Source organism: Sciurus vulgaris (genome assembly GCF_902686455.1).
Source record: "Sciurus vulgaris genome assembly, chromosome: 5".
NCBI classification, from domain to species: Eukaryota; Metazoa; Chordata; class Mammalia; order Rodentia; family Sciuridae; genus Sciurus; species Sciurus vulgaris.
In genome coordinates this window covers 11,117,017-11,139,316 of record NC_136465.1, presented here as the reverse complement: position 1 = coordinate 11,139,316, position 22,300 = coordinate 11,117,017, and the positions used below count along the sequence as shown (strand labels likewise).

The 22,300-nt window shown below is 46.7% G+C and overlaps 1 protein-coding gene across 1 annotated transcript; it reads right to left on the bottom strand.

The window, feature by feature from the left end:
* Positions 1-1,073: 1,073 nt before the first annotated feature.
* PNMA2 (PNMA family member 2) lies at positions 1,074-9,953 on the bottom strand. The gene is made up of 3 exons (XM_079139063.1): positions 9,835-9,953; positions 5,831-5,958; positions 1,074-4,966 (listed from the first exon to the last, which is right to left on the bottom strand). The coding sequence occupies exon 3, from the start codon at positions 4,549-4,551 to the stop codon at positions 3,487-3,489; it is 1,065 nt and encodes a 354-aa protein (XP_078995189.1). The 5' UTR covers positions 4,552-4,966; positions 5,831-5,958; positions 9,835-9,953; the 3' UTR covers positions 1,074-3,486.
* Positions 9,954-22,300: the final 12,347 nt, after the last annotated feature.

Below are 22,300 nucleotides of genomic sequence, written 5' to 3'. Positions count from 1 at the left end.
GGCTTGTCAGGCCCACTTCACACTGGGTGGTGGGGCAGAGTGGTGAGTACATGCCAGGAAGGAGCAAAGGTCTATGTAAGTGGAAATGGATGATGATAAGCAGAAGTCATCCTACCATCACCTTCCAATCTCTCCTGGGTCGGGGGACTGAGCAGCTTGCTATGAAGGGGTCATGGGGCTGCACAGCACTGGGAGGAACACTGGAGTTAGATAAGAAATGTAGTGGCAGGGATGCAGTGAACACTCAGCTGGCTTGTCTAGGACACGATGGAACGCCCAGGGGCACGTTGGAGGCACAGCAGACCTTGAAATGAGAGTAAAGGAGAGACCTGCTGAGAGTCTGCATTCAGGATGGACAGTATTAGGTGGGTGACACTAAGGCCTGAGGCTGATGGCCTGGCCCATAGTTTACACCAGAGACCCTACTGGAATCTGATCTTCTATAGTGGTATACAGATCCTGGAGAGCCCAGTGGCCAAGGGTCAGGACTGGAGACCTGGGAAGTATAAGGTGAGTTTGGGCATCCTTCAGGACACCCATCTTTAGTGGACTGGTCTGCAGTGTGCATGGCCCAATGAGGAATGCTCCCCTGTTGCACTTTAGACAAGAGCAAAGCAATTTCAATATGCCCACAGGTAAGAGGAAATTCCCCCTACACATCTATAGGAAAAGTTGACTTTAGCCCATAATGCAAGATTCTACCTTTAGGTCATTTTACCCTTGGCAGAACAGAGGCAGGGGAATTTATCTGGGCAGTTAGTGTCCTAAGCAAATGAGACGATGGTCTCAGAGGGGGTGGCCTCCATCTGCTCCTCTGTATTGAAAGTGGAAATCAATGATGGGTAGGCTGAGCTCTCTCCCATCCCTGGAGACACAGTCCAAGTATTCTTATTCCAGCACTCTGCTCTCCGTTTTTCTTGCCTAGAGCTCGAGATCTTTTGGCTTTAGCTTGATTTTCTAAACAATTCTCTCAGGTTTTTTTTTTTTTTTTTTTAGTAATGAAGTTCCTTCTGAAACAGTATCTCATATAGACCACAACATAGGAATCAGAAAAAAAAACAAAAAACAACAAGTTAGGCTTTTATTAGCATAGATTTATTTTATAATTTCACATTGGTAACACTTTACTTTGTAGACTGTCAATAAATGACAATGAGGCCATTTTCATAAATACAAAATCACATTAAGCCAGGGTTAATGGATTACTCTCACATCACTGGTTGTACAGTACTGAGAGAAATACTTTAGAAAGAGAAATGATCACAAATGGCACCTTTTATAAAACTGTTCTTACAATCTCAGGATAGTCTTCAGTTAAGCTAACTCACAATCAAAGAATAAATTGTCTCAAAGTTAGGTCACTAATAATTGTCAACAACAGCTGGAATATTTATCACAAGTATAAAAGACAAGCACTCACACATTTTCAAGAATTGCTGAAGTGGTCCTAATGCAAAGGTATCACATCTGGCCTGGAAGATTATATCTTTACTTGTTCCTGGACAACTAGAGGAATAAGGAAAGCATGCATTGAGCTGACAATAAGTATCACGAAGATCCCAAGAGCTCAAGGGTTTTCTAAGTTCCAGACATCAAGAGTGCTGAAAAGGTATTATGTCATTTGCTCCTAATAACAGCCCTTGTACTAGAATCTTCCCATTTTCACAAGGAAACAGATGTTCACAGAAGCTAAGCAACTTGTTTACAGGATGCACCATAAGGCTGTGAATCAAGTGTGTTAGAGCATGTAACTAAATGTCGCTCATCTATGCTGTCCTAGCACACTTGACTTGGCATGTGTGGGTCAGAGGCACACACTCACGAAGTGCTACAGTTTTTCAGGTCTATGAGTAATTTAAGGAAGTTTGGATGTGTGCACGGATACCAGCAGGGAGGCTTTATTCCAAGTTCTGCACAAAAGGAGTCAAACAAAAGCAAACCTAAGGGTGAACGTTGCCGTGTTGGCTTTTGACACATTTGAGTTTACCTGTTATTTACTAGATATTTACACAGTTACTAGGTGTATCACAGAGTCCAAGATGGGCCTGCTGAAAACTTTCTGCGGAACTTTGAGGACACGATTTGAAATCCACTAAGATGGTGGAGAGTGGATTAGTTCAAGGTGGGAAGTCCTGGGCTTCTGTCTAGGCTGTGCCACTTCTTAGCATTTGGGGGTTGAGGAGACCACTTAACCCATCTGAGCTTCAGGTAATTTTTATAAAGAATAAAATTTAAAACCCCTAGAAAGAGGCAGGGTTGCTGCACACGTCAGATGCATATGAAACGCCTGGCATGGTGCGGCCCTCAATAAAGGGGAGGGCCTTCCTTCTCCTCTCTACCCTTGATGGCCACTAAACCCCTTCTCCAGACGGCCTGATTCCTACACCCCAATGCCCTGTGTGTGCCCTCTCCTGTGCATTCTCCCCTGGAATCCACCCCCTCTTTGAGGCCATCTCTCTGGTTGTGGACCTCTTGAAAACAGGGGTGGGGCCAAGTCATCTGTCTTCAGGGTCTCACATGGCACCTAGCACAGAGGCAGGAGGGACACTTCCCAGGAAAGAGAAGAAAGAAAACTACAGGTGGAGATGACCTTTCATCTCACCACGACCCACGGCCCTCCTGTTAAGGCCATGGATTCATCTGCTAATGTGGTTATTTTGCTTCCACCTGTCTACACCAACAACTTGCTGTTGGAAACTTCCTGAAGGCACAGCCCATCTTGCAGGTTTGTAGCTGCTTAACTGTAGGCAGTGGCTGGAGGGTATCCCTCCATGCTAGGGACTCAGCAAGAACTGGCTGAGTTGACAAGGAGATTCTGGATAAGCCAATCACTTTATGACTTTCTAACTTATTATACTTTCTAACTTATTACAAAAGCTATTTTCTTTCTTAACATCAATCCTTTCTTCTACGGTATAGGTAATGGGTCTATTTGGGGTATTTAAAGGAAACCAGAAGTCTGGGTGTTCTGGATGTCTTAAGTCTCACTCTCTAATATTTGGAATTTAATCTTTTGTTTATTAACAATTTACTTCGGGTTTAAGAAACTCCAAGCATTTTTTTTTTTTTTTCCAGAAAGAAAAATCAAGACTTGGTTGTAATACCTTGATTTCAATCCTATACACTAAAGAAACTATTGTAAGGGTCTAAGTTGAATCAAACAAATGCCCCAGGCCCATTGTCTGGCAGTACTCTTAGCAGCTGGTTGATAGTCCTCTTCCTCATTAGCCAAGTGTCCACAGCCATTCCCTCCCTCTGGATCTTCAATATTCTCATTTTCTTTCTTTTTTTCTTTTTCTTTTTTTTTTTTTTTTGGTACTGGGGACTGAATATCCAGGGGAACTTTGCCACTGAGCTATATCCCCAGACCTTTTTGTATTTTAAAATTTGAGACAGGGTCTTGCTAAGTTGCTGAGGGCCTCAATAAGTTGCTGAGGCTCTCCTCAAACTTGGGATCCTCCTGCCTCAGCCTCCCAATTCCTGGGGTTACAAGCGGGCACCAGCACGCCCAGGGATATTCTCATGTTCAAAGGAGGCCTCTTCCTCCTCTTCTTCCCGAACTACCTTCATCAACTCCAGGAAGTTGGGAAGCGGGCCCTGATCCTTGAGCTCCCTAAGCCGACACCAGAGAACCTCTCCGAGGTTGGCCCCAGCCATGACCTGTTCCAGGCGAACCTGGTCCACAATATTTCTGGGGATGGCCCGCTTCTCCACAGCTCTCCGGAGCAGGGTTTCCAGCCGTAACACATAGGCTGAGACTTTCTCCCCTTCCTCCTGGAAGGTCTTCAGATATCTTACCTGGGAGGTCCTGCGGCTTTCCAGGTTCCCAAACACCTGTTTGAAGGCCTCCAGACACTCTTCCACACTGATGGCTGGATTGTCAGCCTGTACTATGTGCATGAGGTCCAGGGCAGGGCCCCGCAGGCTCTCAACCAGCCACCTCTTCTTCTCTGCCTCTGAGATGGGCCACTCTTTGACTATCTCAGTGGCCTGCTCCAACCAGACCTCAAATGGTTCCTCCTCTGGGGCTGGTGTGGCACTCCCTGAGAACACTCTCAGCTTCCTGTATCTCATGGGCAGCAGGGGCTGAGGGACATTTGCCATTGCCTGTCCCAACAGATGGGCCAGTACCTCTGGAGATACACAGGGTACTGTGGCCGGAGATACCCCATCATGCCCAAGAGCTCGGAACATACCTGAGACTGTCTGCCCCTCTTTTTCTAGAAAGAGGTTCAGTCTTTCAAGAAATTCAGTGTCCTGGTTAGGGGTCTTAAAGATCACCTTCCAGACACCCCCCTTTCCCTGAATCTCACTGGGGATCACCGAGACATCAACATCCTCCATAAGCTCTAGTAAGATGGCATTGGCATTCTCCTGCTTCTGGAATATCTTGCCAAGCAATCTATACCTGCCCAGAGACTTTAAATTCTCCTGCAGGATCGCCTGGATCTCAGCCTCATCACAGTCCACTGGTATGCCCGTCACCATCAGCGACTTCTGGTCTTCCACATTCACGATCCTGCACCAGTCCTCCAACAGTGCCACTGCCATTGTCCCCAAAACTGACCCACTCACTCTACAGGTAGCAACCAGAGCTGGGGGTATGCACAGCCTTAGGGGTGACGCCGCTCTAAACTCAGAACCCACCCGAAGGCCTCCCCACGCACAGTCTCAAAATCTTCGAGCAGGACCAATAGCCTGCACTCCCCTTGTGTCTGCGGACCTACCCCAAGGCAGTACCACTGCCTCTGGCTCTACAGTCCTCTTGCTGCTGTCCCCTCCTGGACTTCGGCAGCCAGGTGGCACTGACCCTCCTCTGATGACCGTGGAGGCACCTGGAAGAGCTGCTTTCCCCACTGTGTCCTGGTTTCCGATGCTTCTCCTCTCTCCAGTTGGTGGGGAAACGTCTAGTTCTCTAGTACCCAGGACTCCTGGAGAGACTGTCACAGCAGGGTGGCTTGGAATCCTGGTGAAACAATGCTCGTTTTTATCACAGCCCAGGAAGCATCCCTACTCCAGTTTGGAATAAACTGGGGGTAGAAGGGAGGCTCTTACACTGCACTGGTGTCTGGCTCATTCTATCACACCCCTTCATTGCTTACTGTGACTTGTCCCCTCTTGTGGATCCACTGCAATTGAGTCCCCCTACCCCAGACGACTAGCAGACATGTTGATTTATGTCATAGGTCTCCCCTGCAGGCAGGATTCAAGCTCTCTGCCACGAGCTGGGGCTGCAGCTCCATGGTACAACGTCTGCCCTGGGTTATGGTTTAGATGGGAAGCGTCCCCCCAAAGCTGATGTGTGACACAATGCAAGGAAGTTTAGAGGGGAAATGATCAGGTTGTGGCAGCCTTAACCTAATGAGCGCAGTAATCCACTTGAAGGGATTAGCTGGGTGGTCACTGTAAGCAGGAAGGGTGTGTCTCCAGCAGTCAGATTGCTGGGGGAATGCCTTTGGGGTTTATATTCTGTCCTTGGTGAGTGCAGACCTCTCTGCTTCCTGGTGGCCATGTCCTAAGCTGCTTTCATTCATGCACCATGATGTTCTGCCTCACCTTGGGCCCACAGCAATGGAGCCTGCTATCTATGGACTGAGAATTCTGAAACTGAGAGCACTAAATAAACTTTTTCTCCTCTAAAACTGCTCTTCTCAGGTCTTTTGGTTATAGCAGAGAAAAAACTGACTAAAACACCTAGCACGCATGAGGCCCTGGGTTCAATGCCCAGCACTAAAAAAACCCCAAAAAACAAATAAATAATTAAAAAAAAAAACCTTAAAAAACCTCAACCTTTGCCATTTGAAAGATGAAATAAGATGCAGCTGGATACCTGTTTGTGCATTCCAGAATGTTCCGTGAGAGTCAAGGAGCTTATATATTCAGCTTCTATTATAGGACAATGTCATCCTCCTCCACACAATGGTGTGTGAGTCTTAGCTTCAGCTCAGCCAAGCTGTCCTGTTACACACAAATAAGAATAACATACTTTTATGCTTACTATCCAGTGATGAAGACTGATGCACTTTAATTTTTTTTCAAAAATTTTTTTGTTTTAGTCGTACATGACAATAGAATGCATTTACACATTTTGATAGATCATACATAAATGGAGTGTAAGTTCATTTTTCTGATTAATATGATGATCCAGTAGAGAAGGATGAAAAAAATATGACTATCCTTCAAAATTTAACTAAATTTCCTAAACAAGATGGAAATACTTCATGTCTTGGACAGAAAAGAATCTGAGTTGGGTGTGCTGGTGCACGCCTATAATTCCAGAAACTCAGGAGGCTGCAGCAGGAGGATTGAAAGTTCAAGGCAAGGCTCATAAATTCAGCCAGGCCCTCAGCATTTTAGCGAGACTGTTTCAAGATAAAAAAATAAAAAGGACTGGGGATGTAAGTCAGTGGTGATGTTCCCCTGAGTTCAAAACCCAGTACCAAGAACAAAAGATATTCAATTGAGAATTACTCAAACATTTAAAAATAAGTTAATATAGATATAACAATTAGAAAAATAAAATCTCAAGGCCAAATAAGTTAAATTTGGAATTTGAAATAATCCCCTTTTAGGTCTAGTGAGTTTTTACAGAGGCACAAAGGGGGTGTTCCTTTGGCTATGGATGGTAAGTCACTAATACAAAACTTTCTACCTAGCATCGTGACTTGAACCTGTCATTTGAGAGAAAGGAGAGCTGCGAAGCACATCATCCATCAAGAAGTATGTCTGGAGAGCCTGGGAGATGGGCCAGTATAACAGGGAGAAGTCCCTACTACAATCCTGAGGGTAAGTTTTTTTTCTTTTACATACTGGGGGTTGAACCCAGGAGTGCTTTCCACTGAGTTACACTACATCACCAGCCCTTTGTTATTTTGAGACAGGTCTCCCTAAGTTGTCCAGGGGTCCTTGAACTTGAAACCCTTCTTCCTTAGCCTCCGGAGTTGCTGGGATTACAGACCTGCGCCACTGCACCCAGCTGTGACTGGGTAACTTCTGTGAAACGCCTGAGGCCACATCCTGCGCTTAGACAAACTTTGATGAAAGTCATGGCCATGGAATCTCCTGGGAACACAGCAGCATATGCATTCCACTGTTGACCAAATGCCACTGCTGACATACCCCGCAGTGACGTGGAGGGTGTGCCGGGGCTACGACCATTTCCCCCTTGGCCTGAAAATCTCCATCAATCCAAACTGAGTTCATATGCCACAGATGCCAGTTTACAGCTCTGGTAGCATCTGCTCGAGCAGGAGCAGTTCCAAAATTCTTCTGGGAGTTGCTGAAGGTCGCACCATAGTACCAGAGAGCCAGGACAAAATGTTGCCCAAAAACTGCCTGGAAGCTCCAGGGAGCTGGGACTGCTGACAAGGCCTGAGTTTTCCTTCTAAAATATGGGATGACTTTCCTCCCCACTGGAGTATCTAGAGGAAAGCTGGTATGTAAAAAGACACTGTGAATGCCCAGGAAGAAACACCTCCTATGCTCTTATAGTCTGGATATATGGTGCCCCCACCCCGCAAAGCTCAAGTGTGAGACAATGCAAGAATGTTTAGAGGTGAAAAGATTGAGTTATGAGTCTTAACACTTATCCATTGATGGATTAACTGGGAGGTAACTGTCAGGTATGGCTGGAAGAGGTGGGTCATGGGTGTCTGCCTTTGAGGTTTAGCCCTGGTGAGCAGAGCTAGAGCGCCTTCTCTCTCTTCCTCTCTATTTCTATCTCCTTCTCTATCTCCTTCTCTATCTCCATCTCTATCTCTATCTCTATCTCTATCTCTATCTCTATCTCTATCTCTATCTCTATCTCTATCTCTATCTCTCTCCTGCCTTCATGCTCTGCTTCGCCTTGGGCCCAGAGCTGTGGAGTTGGTCATTTATGGACTGAGCCTCTGAAACCATGAGCCCCAAATAAACTTTCTCTCCCTCTGTTGTTCTTGTCAGGTCTTTTGGTGACAAAAAGCTGACTAAAACACAGGCCTGTAGAAAAACTGTCATGATAAAGTCAGATCACCTCTGGAGGGCTCTTTCTCGTGACAGGATCCCCAATTGCAACGTGACCTTCAATGAAAAGATGCAATTGGACTGCGACTGAACCCAGGGGTGTTTTATCTCCCCGATCCTGTTTTATTTTGACACGGGGTCTTGCTAAGTTGGGGAGGCTGGCCTTGAATATGTCATCTTCCTGCTTCAGCCTCCAGAGTCACTGGGATTACAGATGTATGCCACTGTGCCTGGCAAAATATGTAAGATCTCCATATTTCTCTCACATTAAGGGGGCCCACAGGACAACGTGGGAAAGGAACCAAGAGAAGGCTTCTAAGAGAAGACCCCCCACTGAAACTGGACTGTTTAATCAGATTCTGATCTTGGGTACAGTGCCTCAAGCTCTCAAAACCCATTTCTTAACTTGGAGAGCGGTCATCCCCGTAGGCTGTAGGAAATGATGTAATTTACACAAATTCTCTTTATTCAAACGAGAAGTCACTAAGTCCCAGATACCTGGTCCACCACTGCTATAGATTCTCTGTCCTCTGACTTCTCATTCTAAGATTACCGATCTTCAAACTGTGGCTGCATGCTCTCCATATTTAACTCCACGCATCGAGCGGTCCCTCATAACTGGGAAAGGCGACAAGGGCTGACAACGTGACAGAATTCTTGGTCACACTGCCTTACACAACGCTCTGTGGTAAACTGCCTTTCTTAGCCCAAATCCACCCAGGTTACTGAGCATGCTCAGACCTTCCTCCAGAGCTACCGAAGGACCGGCATCGTTTCTGCAGGCTTTCGCCACCATGGAGAGAGGCGGAGAGGTGGGGCTGGAACCCACCAGAGGCAGGCACTGCTAGCAGGAAGGACATGAAGATGAATAAGCAAGAAGACCCCGCAGAAGCGGTCACAACGCAAACAAAATGTCCAGCAGACATCCATCAACCTCGCAGCTATCGATGGATAATCTGCAAATACCTACTAAGTCCCTACCTTCTTCCCAGGTTGGCCCCACACAATTCACCACGCTCCCTCCCCAACGGCACCCTATCACCTACTGCTCACGCGTCATGCCCACGCGACTTGCGTGCCTGCTCGCAGGTAAGGCCCCTGGCAGCCGCGTAAGGCAACCTGGGAAGCCCCGTGGCTCTGGCGCAGTGCGCTACTGGTGCAGGGATGCAGCAACTAGTTGGTTTACCCCCGGAAGTCCTGAAAGCCATTTAGGGAATGGGTTGCATTCTGCTTATCCCCCACCTTTTTATTGTTGTTAGTGGTGGAGAAGGTACCAGATCACCACTCTCTTGGACCTTTCTTGGGGCAGTGGCGTAGATGCGGTACGTGGTACCATCGGGTGATACAGAGGTTCTATCGTGGCGAATTCACAGACCGCACTTCGGTTACCTTCCCACACGCAGTCTCTCTCTATTCCCGCTCCCATTTGCCATGCCCCTCCGCATTACTCCCCTCCATGTTTTCCACCCCCCCCCCCATCACTGTGGATGCACAACTAGAACCCCTGGTTTCACTCTGCCCCCTGTACCCTGCCTAAGTGCGTAGGTACACTGAAGCTTTGGTGTCTTGCGCATCCGCAGGTCCCCTCTTGTCCCCGCTACTGGCACTGCACCTTGCCCATCTCAATGTCCTGGCGCTGCCAGCTTGACCCCCTTCCCCATCCATCAGTTGGCACCTCGGGTAAGGGGGCGGGAGCCCCATCCTTGATGCGCCCTCGCCCCTGGCCCACCTCCGCAATGCAGTGAAAGAGAGGGGCCCGGGCCTGTAGGTGAGGGAGATGGGCCAGGGGCTGCGCCCTTGGGTCCTCGCCCCGTGTACCCGACCCACACTTACCCAGGCGCCGAGAGCGGTCAGCAGGCCTTCCAGCACGCATCCATTAGCTGGTGGTCTGGCCGCTTCACTTCCGGAGCGCGAGTCTCCGGGCGCGCCGCCCTCCCCTCCCCTCCCCTCCCTCCCTCTCCTCCCCGCCCTCCCGCGCTCGCTCGCTCCCGCCGCGCCCCGCCCCGCCCGCGCCTGGCTCCTCCCCGCGCTGCCGGGAACTGGCAGTCTCCGGGCTCCGGCTGCCGCAGCGGCCGCCCTCCCAGACCCAACTTTGCCGCTCGCCTGAGCTCGCGAGGCGGCTGCGGGGGGCGTGGGCAGGGAGGGGAGAAAGCGGGGTCAGGGGGAGGGACCGGAGGGGTGGGTCGCCTGCTCGCCAGCCCTCCTTCCTTTCTGTACACCTTGCGGTAGGCAGAGAGCGGCAGCCCCGGCAGCAGCTAGCGGTTTGTGCACACGGAGAGGGAGACTTAGGGACCCGCAGACGGACGGACTGACTGACGGAGAGGACCCTCCCCGCGTCCCCGCGCCATGGCCGAGAGGAAGCAGTCAGGGAAGGCAGCAGAGGACGAAGAGGTCCCTGCCTTTTTTAAAAACCTGGGCTCGGGCAGCCCCAAGCCCCGGCAGAAATTCTGTGGCATGTTCTGCCCGGTGGAAGGGTCCTCGGAGAATAAGACCATCGATTTCGACTCGTTGTCGGTGGGCCGGGGCTCGGGGCAGGTGGTGGCTCAGCAGCGGGACGTCGCCCACTTGGGCCCCGACTCGCAGCCGCCGTACTCCCGTCAGGGCCGGCGTGCCGGCGGGGAGCCATCTGTTGAATCCGGCCGGAAGGTGGAGATCCGGCGGGCCTCGGGCAAGGAAGCCCTGCAGAACATCTACGACCAGGTTGGTATGGGGGTTGGGGGTGGAGACGGAGACGGGCGCGGGATCGCCCCTCCTTCGCCCCCTTCCACCTCGGCGGAGAACCGAGCGCCCAGCGTGCCCGCCTTCGCGACCCGCCCTGAATACTGCCTCCCGCATCTGCACGCGTACCCCACCCTGCCCGCCCCTTCTGCGCGCAGGGTGCGGCGAGGCGAGGCGAGGCGAGGCGGTGGGCGGCTATGCGCCCACAAAGGCTGCCGCGCCTCCTGGGCCTGGGAGGTAGGGAGTGGGCATAAAGGACAGGTCGATCCCGGGCTGGGGGTGTCACATGGGGGTTGGGGTGACTATGGTTCCATTCTTCTTAAATCCTCCCGGGCGGCTTCCGTTTGCAGCTGTGGCTGGGTGCCCCACCCTTTTTTGATGCAGCTCGGAGCGCGCAGCGGAGGGTTGGCGTGAAGGCCGGCGGACTCCCCGGGGGTCGGGAGGGGCAGGGGCTCCGACGGCTACTTGTGGTCACACCTCCTCGGGCGCCCTCTGCGCTCTCGTCCTGAGCTCCGAGGTCAGGACCATGGCTAGCGCCTCCCTGGATCGCCTTAGAGAATCTCTCCACCCCGGCCTCCTATTCACAGCGTGTGAAGAGCGAGGGAGGCCTTGGGTCTCCCAAGGAAACCAAGAGGCTCCTAAATAGTCCATGTGGAGAACGGAGTTTTGCTTAAGTGCCCCTGTAAAGGCTTCCCAGAGCGTTATCCCTCCGCCCCGTTTGGGAAGCACTTCAGGGATGGAAACTTAAGTGGATTATGTTCAAGGGGTTAAAAAGAAAAGGAAAGGAAAAAGACCTCTCACATTCGAAGACTGGTGTCCTTATATTGTGTTAATGGGGAGACAAAGAAGGCTGATTGAGTAACCTTGATTTTAGAAAATGTTTAATGTTTGGCAAATGTGAGCAGAGGGCATTTAAAACCCAATAGTCTTCACACACACAATTTTTTTTTTTTTCTTTAACAGGGTGATTTTATACTTGTGCAATATTTTTTTCCACAGCCTTAATTTCTCAACTGATCATTTACGGTGTAAAATGTTTTAGCACTTTTTGTTTTTTTGCCGTATCTGCTCTCCCACACCATGGCGAAGATAAGAAACCAGTCAAGGAGCATTCGTTGAATACCTGTTATATGCCTTGCCTTCTAGGGCAGGAGGAAAGTAGTCATAAAAAGTTCAAGAGGCTTCCTCTCAAAGGACTTCGAGAAAAGTTGGGGTGTTCTATGCACATTCACTGAGGGATTCCACATGCATTTATTCAGCATTAAGGTTGTATACCTGCAGTAAAATATCAGAGAACAATCAAGAGCAGATAAGAATGTTTGCATCATGACATACCCTTTTCCTGCTATGCCATACAGTTCTGTAGCTTTTGACTTTTGCAGAACCAATTCCAGGAACAATAAACCACTTGCTGTCATTTTTAAAAGGCGAGGCAACTAATCACTTAATTTATATTCACTGTCTCACCCCCTGTCCTGACCTTCAATTTATCTCATGTCCATGTTTTCCTATGAGACAATCAGAATAATCTAAATTTTTTAAAAAAATTTGCTTTGTTCCAAGGAATCAGACAATTGAATTAAAAGTTTCTAATTAATATACCTGATGTTGAAAGTGGGGTGAGTGTCCTGTACTTCCCTGTGTGAGGACCCTTAGCTGAGGCCAGGGTCACACAGACCCAAGATTGTGTGAGTAGTGTCACGAAAGGCAAGTGTGCTGCTAATACTGATGTCCTGGAGAAGCAGAAAAACACCTGGAGAACAAAGAAGAGGTAATGTGAAGCATGACAGATCAGGGGACAGGGTCAAGAGTGGCCACTCTCTAATCATGGCAGTGACTCGAAGCTTGCTTTTGAAAGGCATAGTTTCACTGGGTTAAATAACATCTTTTTTGTTGTCCATTTTGAAGTGCAGATCTTTGATCATCAGGGGTATTTGTTTAGACACTCCCTAAATTTAATCAAACTTCTAAATTGCAGCCCTAGAAGACGGGGAGATTTGAAGAGAAAAATACCCAATTAAAATCCAATGTAGCTGGGCATGGTGGTGCATGCCTATAATTCCAGCAGCTCAGGAGGCTGAGGCAGGAGGATCTCGAGTTCAAAACCAGCCTCAGCAAAAGTGGGGCACTAAGCAACTCAGTGAAACCTTGTATCTAAATAAAATAAAAAATAGGGCTGGGGATGTAGGTCAGTGGTCCAGTGCCCCTGAATTCAATCCTTGGTACCCGCTGCTCAAAAAAAAAAAAAAAAAAAAAAAAAAAAAAAAAAAAAAAAACCAATGCAGTTTTAGCCTGTTTAGTTACTTGGCTATTAGTAATAGAGGGCACTTCCTGCTTGGCTTTCTGCAGCCCTCCTTGAGTTTCACACTCAATCTAGCATTATCACAGAAGGGATATTCCTATGGGATTTCATCATTCATGACTAAGAACATGAATTGGTACTTACAATGTTTGAATTTTTCATGCCTATATAAGAGGGGATAAACCTTTGGTGTGCATGTGTGTATTTGTACAGAACAATGATGATTTCCAAAAGCACAATTGAGCCCACCATTTTGACTGAATTTGAGTGATCATTACCTAGTTTTCAGCTCATAAACAGGGTGGCCACTAGCATCTCTGCAGTTCTCTCAGGAGCCTTGTCATAAGAGGCAGACTGAGTGCACCCTGGGACTTTGACTAATGCCCTCTCTCTGTCCCTGAATTTGTGTTTGTAGGTGCTGTTGTATATGGTCAGATGTGGCTTTGTTTGCTTGTCATACTGAGTCCTGATGTTCTTCCAGCAACTTTGGGAAGGAAGGAACCATGTTCCTTAGCCATATGGCTTATGGGAGATGAGAGGCTGAGTGGATGGATGTATTGGCAGGAACTAAATGAAAGATGCTGCAGAGTGTGAGCAGCTTAGCACCGGGAAGCAAGAGGTGTGGTTTGACCTGGGCTGTCAGGTTTTGGTGAAGGGCAAGAGCAGATATGGCAGCTATGAATGGAGAAAGTTTCTATGTTGTTACTGTCTCTTTTTCCATGTATCACTGCAGAAATCCACTTTGGGCTGCAGTGAAGTTACATTGATTACCACCTATGAGGGCAGCTCCATAGTGAATTAGTCAGTTTTATTATTATAACAAAATACCTGAAGCAGGCTGCTTATGAAGTAAAGAGGTTTGTTTTGTCTGATGGTTCTGGAAATTTAGGTCCCAAATCAGACAACCTTAATGAGTTTGGGCCTCTGGTGATGGGGTAATTGTGGCACATCTTGGTAAGAGGATGTCAGAGAGAGAAAGAGAGGGAGAGAGACAGATACACCTCTACACACCAGGGTCCCACAGTCCCTTTTGAGAGCACAGCCATAGTGACCTAGTGACCTCAAATAAGGTCCCACCTTTAATGGCCCCTGACACCTCCCAGTACTGCCATTCTGGGGACCAAGGCTTTAGCCTTTATATATGAACCTCGAACATCTGGATAATATCCATTAGCCTACTTCACCCTTGCCAGTACCCCTTGCCCTCATCCTCTTCCTTTCCTCCTAGAAATTCCCTCCCTTCCACCCCAGACATGATTTAGCCAGAATCAGCTGCTCACCCAGGGATACTGGATTGCGAGCATGCCCTTCAGAAGGACTTCCAGGCCCTTCTCCTAGCTTCAGACGCCCTGTGCAGACTGGATCAACAGGGGCGTGATTCCCCTTCTCCAGGGCAGGTGCAGTGAGTCTCTCAGGGGCTTGATGTCTCTCCAGAAAGCACAGGTTGGAAGCCTGCTGCCCAGGATGCCAGTGTTGGGGCAGGATGGAAGGCGAGGGCTCCACCCTTGTGCGAGGATTGATGCTGAGTACGTGGTCACCCTCCCCACGTGTGGCCCCTTGATCTGACTTCCCCGCCTCCAGAACCACAAGCCAAATGCTCTTCATTATGAATTACACAGTCCCAGGTATTTTCTTCAAGCAGGACAAAATGCTTTAAGCCAACCATCAAGTCTATTAAATGCTTCCTGATAGCCCCTTCCCCTCTCCCCATGTTGGTGCCCGCCCAGTCCCAGGCACCCACTGCTTGGCCGCCCCATGCTGTTCAGCACCAGCCTCCCGCCTCCTCATAGGATGCCCTTTCTAGGTCTCTCTTCCTCCAAAGGGCAACGTATTCTAAGTCACTCTTCCTTCTCGCATCCAAAATTCCTTCCTCGTATTAATCATAGCTACAGAGAAAGCCACCTTTTGTGTGAATGACTAATATCTAAGTTGTCCCCAGAGATTCTCGTTTGATAATAGACAAGTCTGTGAAACAATAGGGATGTCTAGTTAGTGGGATGTGTGGGCGAGGTTTGGCCTGGAGCCTAGCACGAGGGCAATGACTTGATACTTCAGAGCTCAGTCATGGCGGTTCCAGAGGGGAGGTACGAATATGACCCCTTGGGTGTTTGGGATTTCCCAAACCTAAGAGCCACTTGAGGTCACGGGGAGGGGGTGTGTGTGTGTGTATGTGTGTGTGTACAGGGGAGGTCAGTACTTGGCAAGGGGAAGGAAATAATGATAATCCATTATAATGGATTGCTGTTGATTCCCCACCTTATTGAACTAATCATATAATTGGTCAAATTGAAAAAAAAATATAACTGTGGTAAAATGCACATGATGTAAAATGTCCTGTCTCAATCATTTTTAAACGTGCAGTTCCATATAGTGCTAAGAATGTTCATTGTTAGGCAAACGATCTCTAGAACTTTTTCATCTTACAAAACTCAGAACTCTGTACCAGGTAAAGAGCCACTCCTGATGCTGCCCCCAGCCCCTCACTCACCCTTCCGCTTCTGCCCTGTGAGCTTGACTACTCGAGATACCTAGTGTAAGTGGAATCACAGCATTTGTCCTTTGTGACTGGCTTATTTCACTCTGCATAACGTCCTTCAGGATTTCCCGCATGGTAGCCTGTGACAGAATTTCCTTTTTTAAAAGGCTGAATAATATTCCTGTAATTAGTTGAATTATAACAAGTCATTGACAACTTTAAAAAATTGTTGCTCAGTTAATAGGTCTACGATTAGTAACTGTGGAAGGAAGTAGGGAGGATTGATCAGGATGAGCTAGGATTCTCCAGCCAGGGGCCTGAGGCCTGAGCAGAGAAAGCCTCCAGCCAAATGGATAGCTTCTGCCATCTCTCTCTACTGACACCTCAAGGAAGAGGAGAATTGTCACTGACAATTCACTGAGCAATTTTTTTGGGGGGGGTACTGGGGATTGAACTCAGGGGCACTTGACCACTGAGCCACATCCCCAGCCCTATTTTGTATTTTATTTAGAGACAGGGTCTCAGTTGCTTAGCACCTCGCTTTTGCTGAGGCTGGCTTTGAACTCTCGATCCTCCTGCCTTAGCCTCCCAGGTTGCTGGGATTATAGACATGTGCCACCATGCCTGTCCCTGTTCCTGAGCTTTTGACTGTTGCATGATTCACAAACTCATGGCTCTATGCCATGAAAATCAGGGCAGGGCTGGGCAATTTTTCCAGATCTGAGAGAGAGGCCAGATATTCCTAGGGGTCCTTTGGTGCACAAGTCCCTCTTTTCTCCTCTGAGAAAGGAGGAAAACTCAGAATTGATCACACATTTGAATGTATATGACAAGCTGGGTTTAGTGGTGCATGCCTGTAATCCTCACTACTCAGGAGGCTGAGGCAGAAGGATGGCAAGTTTGAGCCAGCCTCAGTAACTTAGTGAGACCTTATCTCAAAATATAAAATAAAGGGCTGGGGATGTAATGCAATGGTAGAGTGTCCTTGGGTTCAATCCCCTGTACCACCACCAAAAAAAAAAAAAAAAAAAAAAAAGTCTGCCATTCCTAATGTTGCAGCTTGAAAGAGACCTAGTGATGCTTAATGGCCTCATTTTGGAAGTGAAGAAAGTGATGCTCAGGAAGCCACTTCATCCAGTGGGACTCCGGTGGCAGTTCCAGGATTAGGATGGAGGTCTCTTCTCTCAGTCCCTCTGCAGTCCTATACCAGAAAACCTTGTTATTTATGTAGCATTCCTTAACTCTAGAATGTGCTTTTCCTTTCTAGATTCTACATTTTGGAGCGTGCCCCCACACCCTTTGATATATGCCTCATTCCTTTTCTGTAAATAAGGAAACATTTTACTGATTAATTCTTAAGATCTTGCTACTTAATCTTCATATACTTAACTGGTATGTGAGCCCAGTTTTGCTAACCTGGGCCCATATTTCTTCCAACACACCTTTCTGTAACTCAGTTCCATGGCCAGTATAGTATAGTCTGATGGACTCAAAGGTAAGATTTAGGGGCTTGGTGTGCAGCGCAGCAGTAGAACAGTTGTCCAGTATGTGCAGGGCCCTGGGTTCCATCCCTAGTAAAACACACACATGCATATGTGCACGCACACACAGGCATGTGCGCACACATACACACACACATAATACTGTGTGTCCCATTGAACTTCCTGTTTCTATGGGGTAGGCCGTGGGGGTGCGTCTTATTAATCCTAAATCAACTCTGCTAAGTAGATGCTACTGTCATCCTTACTTTGCAAACTAAATATCTAAAGATAAAAGAAACTTACAAAGCAGCTTGCTAATGAAATGTGGAGGAAGGATTTGAACCCAGGACTATGTGACCAGAGAGCTTCTTAAGCACTATAATGTACTGAATTGCTTTCTGATTGATCAGTCCTTCTCATTTTATCTCCAGAGGATTAATGATTGTAAAAATGTTACAAATGTCAACTTTACTGTCCCCCCCCCCCTTTTGGGGGGTGTACTGTCTAATTTTTTTATGAAATGGACAGTTGATTTGTCTTTATGAATGAACCCTAAATTGCTGATATTCTATCCATCTTTTTTAAAAACATAAGAAATGTCTTCAAATATTGCTGGGACACAGGCCAACTCAGTATGAATGTCAGGCAGTATGAATGACATCCCTTTCTAGGTTTGGAGCAATGTGATGACAATAAGGTTTCTGTACTTGGTAGAAATCATTGTGTAAGTCGTTTAGGGTTGCTGTAACAAATCATAGACTGAGCCACATCCCCATAGAACAAGTATTTGTTTCTCACAGTGCTGGAGGTCAAAGCCCAAGAGCAGGATGCTGGCAGATCCACTGTCTGGTGAGGGCCCATTCCTGGTTCACTGACGGCAATCAGAATGTGAGACCATATCCTCACATGGTGGCGCAGAAGGAAAAAGCAACTCTCTGTCTTTTATTTATTTTTTAATTAAAATTTTTTTGTTCGGTGGTACTGAGGATTGAACCCAGGAGTGCTCTACACTGAGCTGCATCCCCATATATTTTAATTTTTGTATTTTGAAACAGGGTCTCATTAAATTGCAGAGGCTGGCTTGAGACTTGTGGTCCTCCTGCCTTGGCCTCCAAGGTTGCTGGGGTTACAGGTGTGCGCCCCTGTACCCAGCCCTGCCTCTCTTTTATGAGGACAGTGATCCCATCATGAGGCTCCGCCCTCGTGACCGTCTCACCTCCTAACACAACCTCATGGGGGTAGGATCTCAACATTCTGAAGGGGGCACAACCATGAAGTCTCTAACAGTCATGCCCACAGGCAAAGGAGGGAGTCTTTAATAAAAGCATTGGCAGGTGGGGCTGGTGGCCACTTGAACTTGTTGCAGCCTGTGGCCAAGCACAGGCCAAAAGCTGTGCATGTACTGCCTTGAAGGGGTTTTGGGTTTTCTTCTGAGCAAACGTGCAGCGCTTGCTCTGATTCCCAGGGAGCCGTCCAGTAGACAGAACCCCGAGCATGGGGTCAGGAAGCTGGCTGCTGGCTCTGTGCTTGTTGTGCTCCCTGCTGTCCAGTGGCCTAGATCTTTTTGTGTATGTTGTTGGGAATCAAACCCAGGGCCTCCGCACGTTCTAGGCACTCTACCACAGAGCCACACCTAGCCCTGGCTTAAATCTGCAAGGTTCTTTCTGCCCATCTCCTCCAAAGCCTCTGAAAGGAAGTTGTGCTGTTTCTGGCTTTTCCCTCCCCTCCCCTCCCCTCCCCTCCCCTCCCCTCCCCTCCCCTCCCCTCCCCTCCCCTCCCCTCCCCTCCCCCCCCCCCCCTCCCTTCCTCTTCTCTCTCTTCATTCCTTCCTTCCTTCCTTCTTTATTTATTTTGAGACAGAGTCTTATTAAATTGTTTAGAGCCTCGCTAAGCTGTTGGGGCTTGCCTCAATTTTTTTTTTTGGCAGTGCTGGGGATCGAACCCAGGGCCTTGTTCTTGCGAGGCAAGCGCTCTACCAACTGAGCTATCTCCCAGCCCTTGCCTTAAATTTTTGATCCTCCTGCCTCAGCCTCCTGCGTCACGGGGATTTCAGGCATGCACCACTGTGCCTGGCTCCCCCCCCCCCCCCCCGCCTTTTTTTTTTTTAAACTCAGGTGAAATTCCTATAACATAAAATTCTCAACTTAATTCCCATTTTAACAATTCAATAGCTTTTAGTACATTTAGAGAGTTCTGTGACCATTACAACAAATTCCAGAACGTTTTCATCACTCCAGAGCAATCTCACACCCACCAAGCCCAGCCTCTGTCAGCCACTCATCTGCTTATGTCCCCATGGATTGACTATTCTGAACATTTCACATCCACAGAATTAAATGATCTGTGCCCGTCGTTTCTGCTTCTTTCACTTAGTGTAATGCTTTCAAGGTTCATCCACAGTGTGGCGTGTTCCAGTGCTTCCTTCCTTTCTGTAGCTGAACAGTAGTCTTTGTTCTGTGTGTGTCGCATTTCATTTTTCCAGATGAAGAATGGGCATTTGGGTTGTTTCCACCTTTTGGCTACTCTGAATAATACTGCTATTAACATTCTTCTACCAAATTTTTTCTTAAACATATGTTTTCCATTATCTTGGATTCTACCCAAAGAGTAGAATTCTGGGGTCATATGGTACTTCTTTGTTTAGCTTTTTAGGAACTGCCCAGCTGTTTTTCACGGTGGCTGTACCACTCTTCATTCCACCAACAATATGTGAGCATTCCAATTTTTGCAGATTCTCGTCAACAGTTGTTATTTCCCCACCCCCACCCCCTTTTTTTTGATGAATAGGTGTGGATTGGTATCTCATAGTGGCTATAATTTGCATTCCCTAATAAGTAATGATCTTCAGCATTTTTTCATGCACTTGCTGGACATTCATCTCTTCTTTGGAGAAGTGTCTACTTAAACCTTTGCCATTTTTAAGTTTGATAGTCTTGTTCTTGTTGAGTTGTGTGAATTCTTTATATATGCTGAATACTAGCCCCTTATTTGATACATTGTTTCTGATATCATTTTCTCCCAAACCGTGGGTTGTATTTTCACTCTGTGTGTGTGTGTGTGTGTGTGTGTGTGTGCGCGTGCGCGCGCGCACCAGCGCATGGATGGTGCTGGGGATCCAATCTAGGGCCTCAAACATGCTAGGCAAGTACTTCACCACTGAGCTACATTTCTAGCTCTATCTTCTCATTTTCTTGGTGATGTCCTTTGATGCAAAAAGTTTTACATTTTAATAAAGTTCAATTTATCTTTTCTTTGTTGCTTGTGCTTTTGTTGTATATTATACCTGACTTTTTAAAAAACTACTATTTCTACTGAGAACTAGCAAGGGAGTTTCAGGACCTCATTTCCTAGAATCATATTCATACAACTAAATCTTTGGGGAGCTTTGAAAGTCATTTAGGATAGGGTCTACTATAACTCAGTATTCTTGAGTGTTTTGTGTATTGAATAACCCTGCTCCTTATCCTATTTCCACAAAGACTATTTCTTCTTTGTGTGTGCATATCTATGGAGATATCTATCTATCTATCTATCTATCTATCTAGATAGATAGATAGATAGATAGATATGTCTATACATATGTTTAATAAAATTAAAAACGTCCTCTCCAAACCAGTGATTCTGGAATGGCAGGAATAGTGTTGAGGAAATGAAAACAAGCAAATCTGAGAAACAAACTGAATTCAATTAAACAATTGATTTTCTATTGTGGCAAAGTATGCACAACATAAAATGTTCTGTCTTAATGATTTGATGTACAGTTCTGTGTGAGGTCTGATCTCACTGTTGTGTAATCATCAGAAGCCTTGTCAGCTTGCAAAACTAAAACTTAATTCCATTAGCCACTCTTCATCCACCTCTCCTCCAGCCGCCCGCAGCCCCGTGTGCTTCTGTCTCCGTGACCCTGACTACACTGGGTACATGGAGAAGTGGAATCACACGTTATTTGTCCTTACGTGACAGGCATGTTTCACGTAGCATGATGTCCTTGAGGTCCATCCGTGTTATAGCATGAGTCAGAATTTCCTTCCTGTCCAGACTTCATGACACTTGTTGTGTGTGCAGACCACCCTGTTCGTCCGCCATTCATCTGTGGACACTTGTGTTATTTCCTCCTTTTGGCTGTCGGGAATAATGTTTCTGTGAATGTGCTATGCGAGTATCTTTTTGAGACCCCGCTTTCAATTCTTTTGAGTATATGCCTAGAAGTGACATTGCAGGACCATCGGATCATTCTGTTTGAAGTTTGTGGGGACTGCCATACCCTTTGCAGCAGTTGCGCTATTTTATGTTTCTGCCGGTGGTGCACGAGGGCTCCTATGCATAGAGATACAACGTCACAATACATCCTATGTATAGAGATACAGCGTCACTATTTTGCCCAGGTTGGCCTCAAACTCCTGGGCTGAAGCCATCCCCCTGCCTCTGCCTGCCCAGTAGCTGGGACTATAGGCATGTGTCACCACGCCCAGCTGGTTTTTTTGTTTGTGCGTAGGTTTGATGGTAATTATCCTAATGGTACGAGGTGGTATCTCATTGTGGTTTTGATCCGCATTTCTCTGATAATTGGTGATGTTGAACATCATATAATTTTTTTTATTGGCCATTTGTATATCTTCTTTGGAGAAGTGTCTGTTCAAGTCCCTTGCCCACTTTTGAGTTGAGTTTTTTAAAAAATTGTTGAGTTGTGGGAGTTCTTTATATATATATATATATATATATATAAAGAACTTTATTAAGTTCTTTATTTATATATGTTAGGCATTAACTCCTTATCAGATATGCTTTGCAAATATTTTCTCCCTTTCTGCAGGTTGCCCTTTTACTCTGTTGATTATGCCTTTTGATGCCCAGAAAATTTGACTTCAATTTTGATTTTAGAAATGACATGATAAAAGGGTCATATTTATTTTAGATAACATTGATGAGCAAATTTTTAAAAAGAAAGCGATCATTGACAATCTAGGTACCTGGAAATAACCACAGATAGTATTTTGTTGGATTTTTCAACAAAAATTTTTCTGTCTTTATACTTCTATCAAAAAAAATGGGAAATAATATTTTTCAGAATTCCTGATATCACTGATACTGTAGTTCCTAGAGCTTTTTTCCCAAATTTGTAGGTGACAAGTGTTAGTCTTCTGCTTGCTTACTTTCCTATGTATGTTCATATTTTAAACATTTTGAAAATTTTATATTAAAATTTTATCTGTATTAATGTTATCTGTTATGCATTTTCTTTCTTTGCCTCTAATTTTTAATGACATTATTTTAAAAAAAATTTATTTGTTCCAATTAATTATACATGACAGTAGAATACAT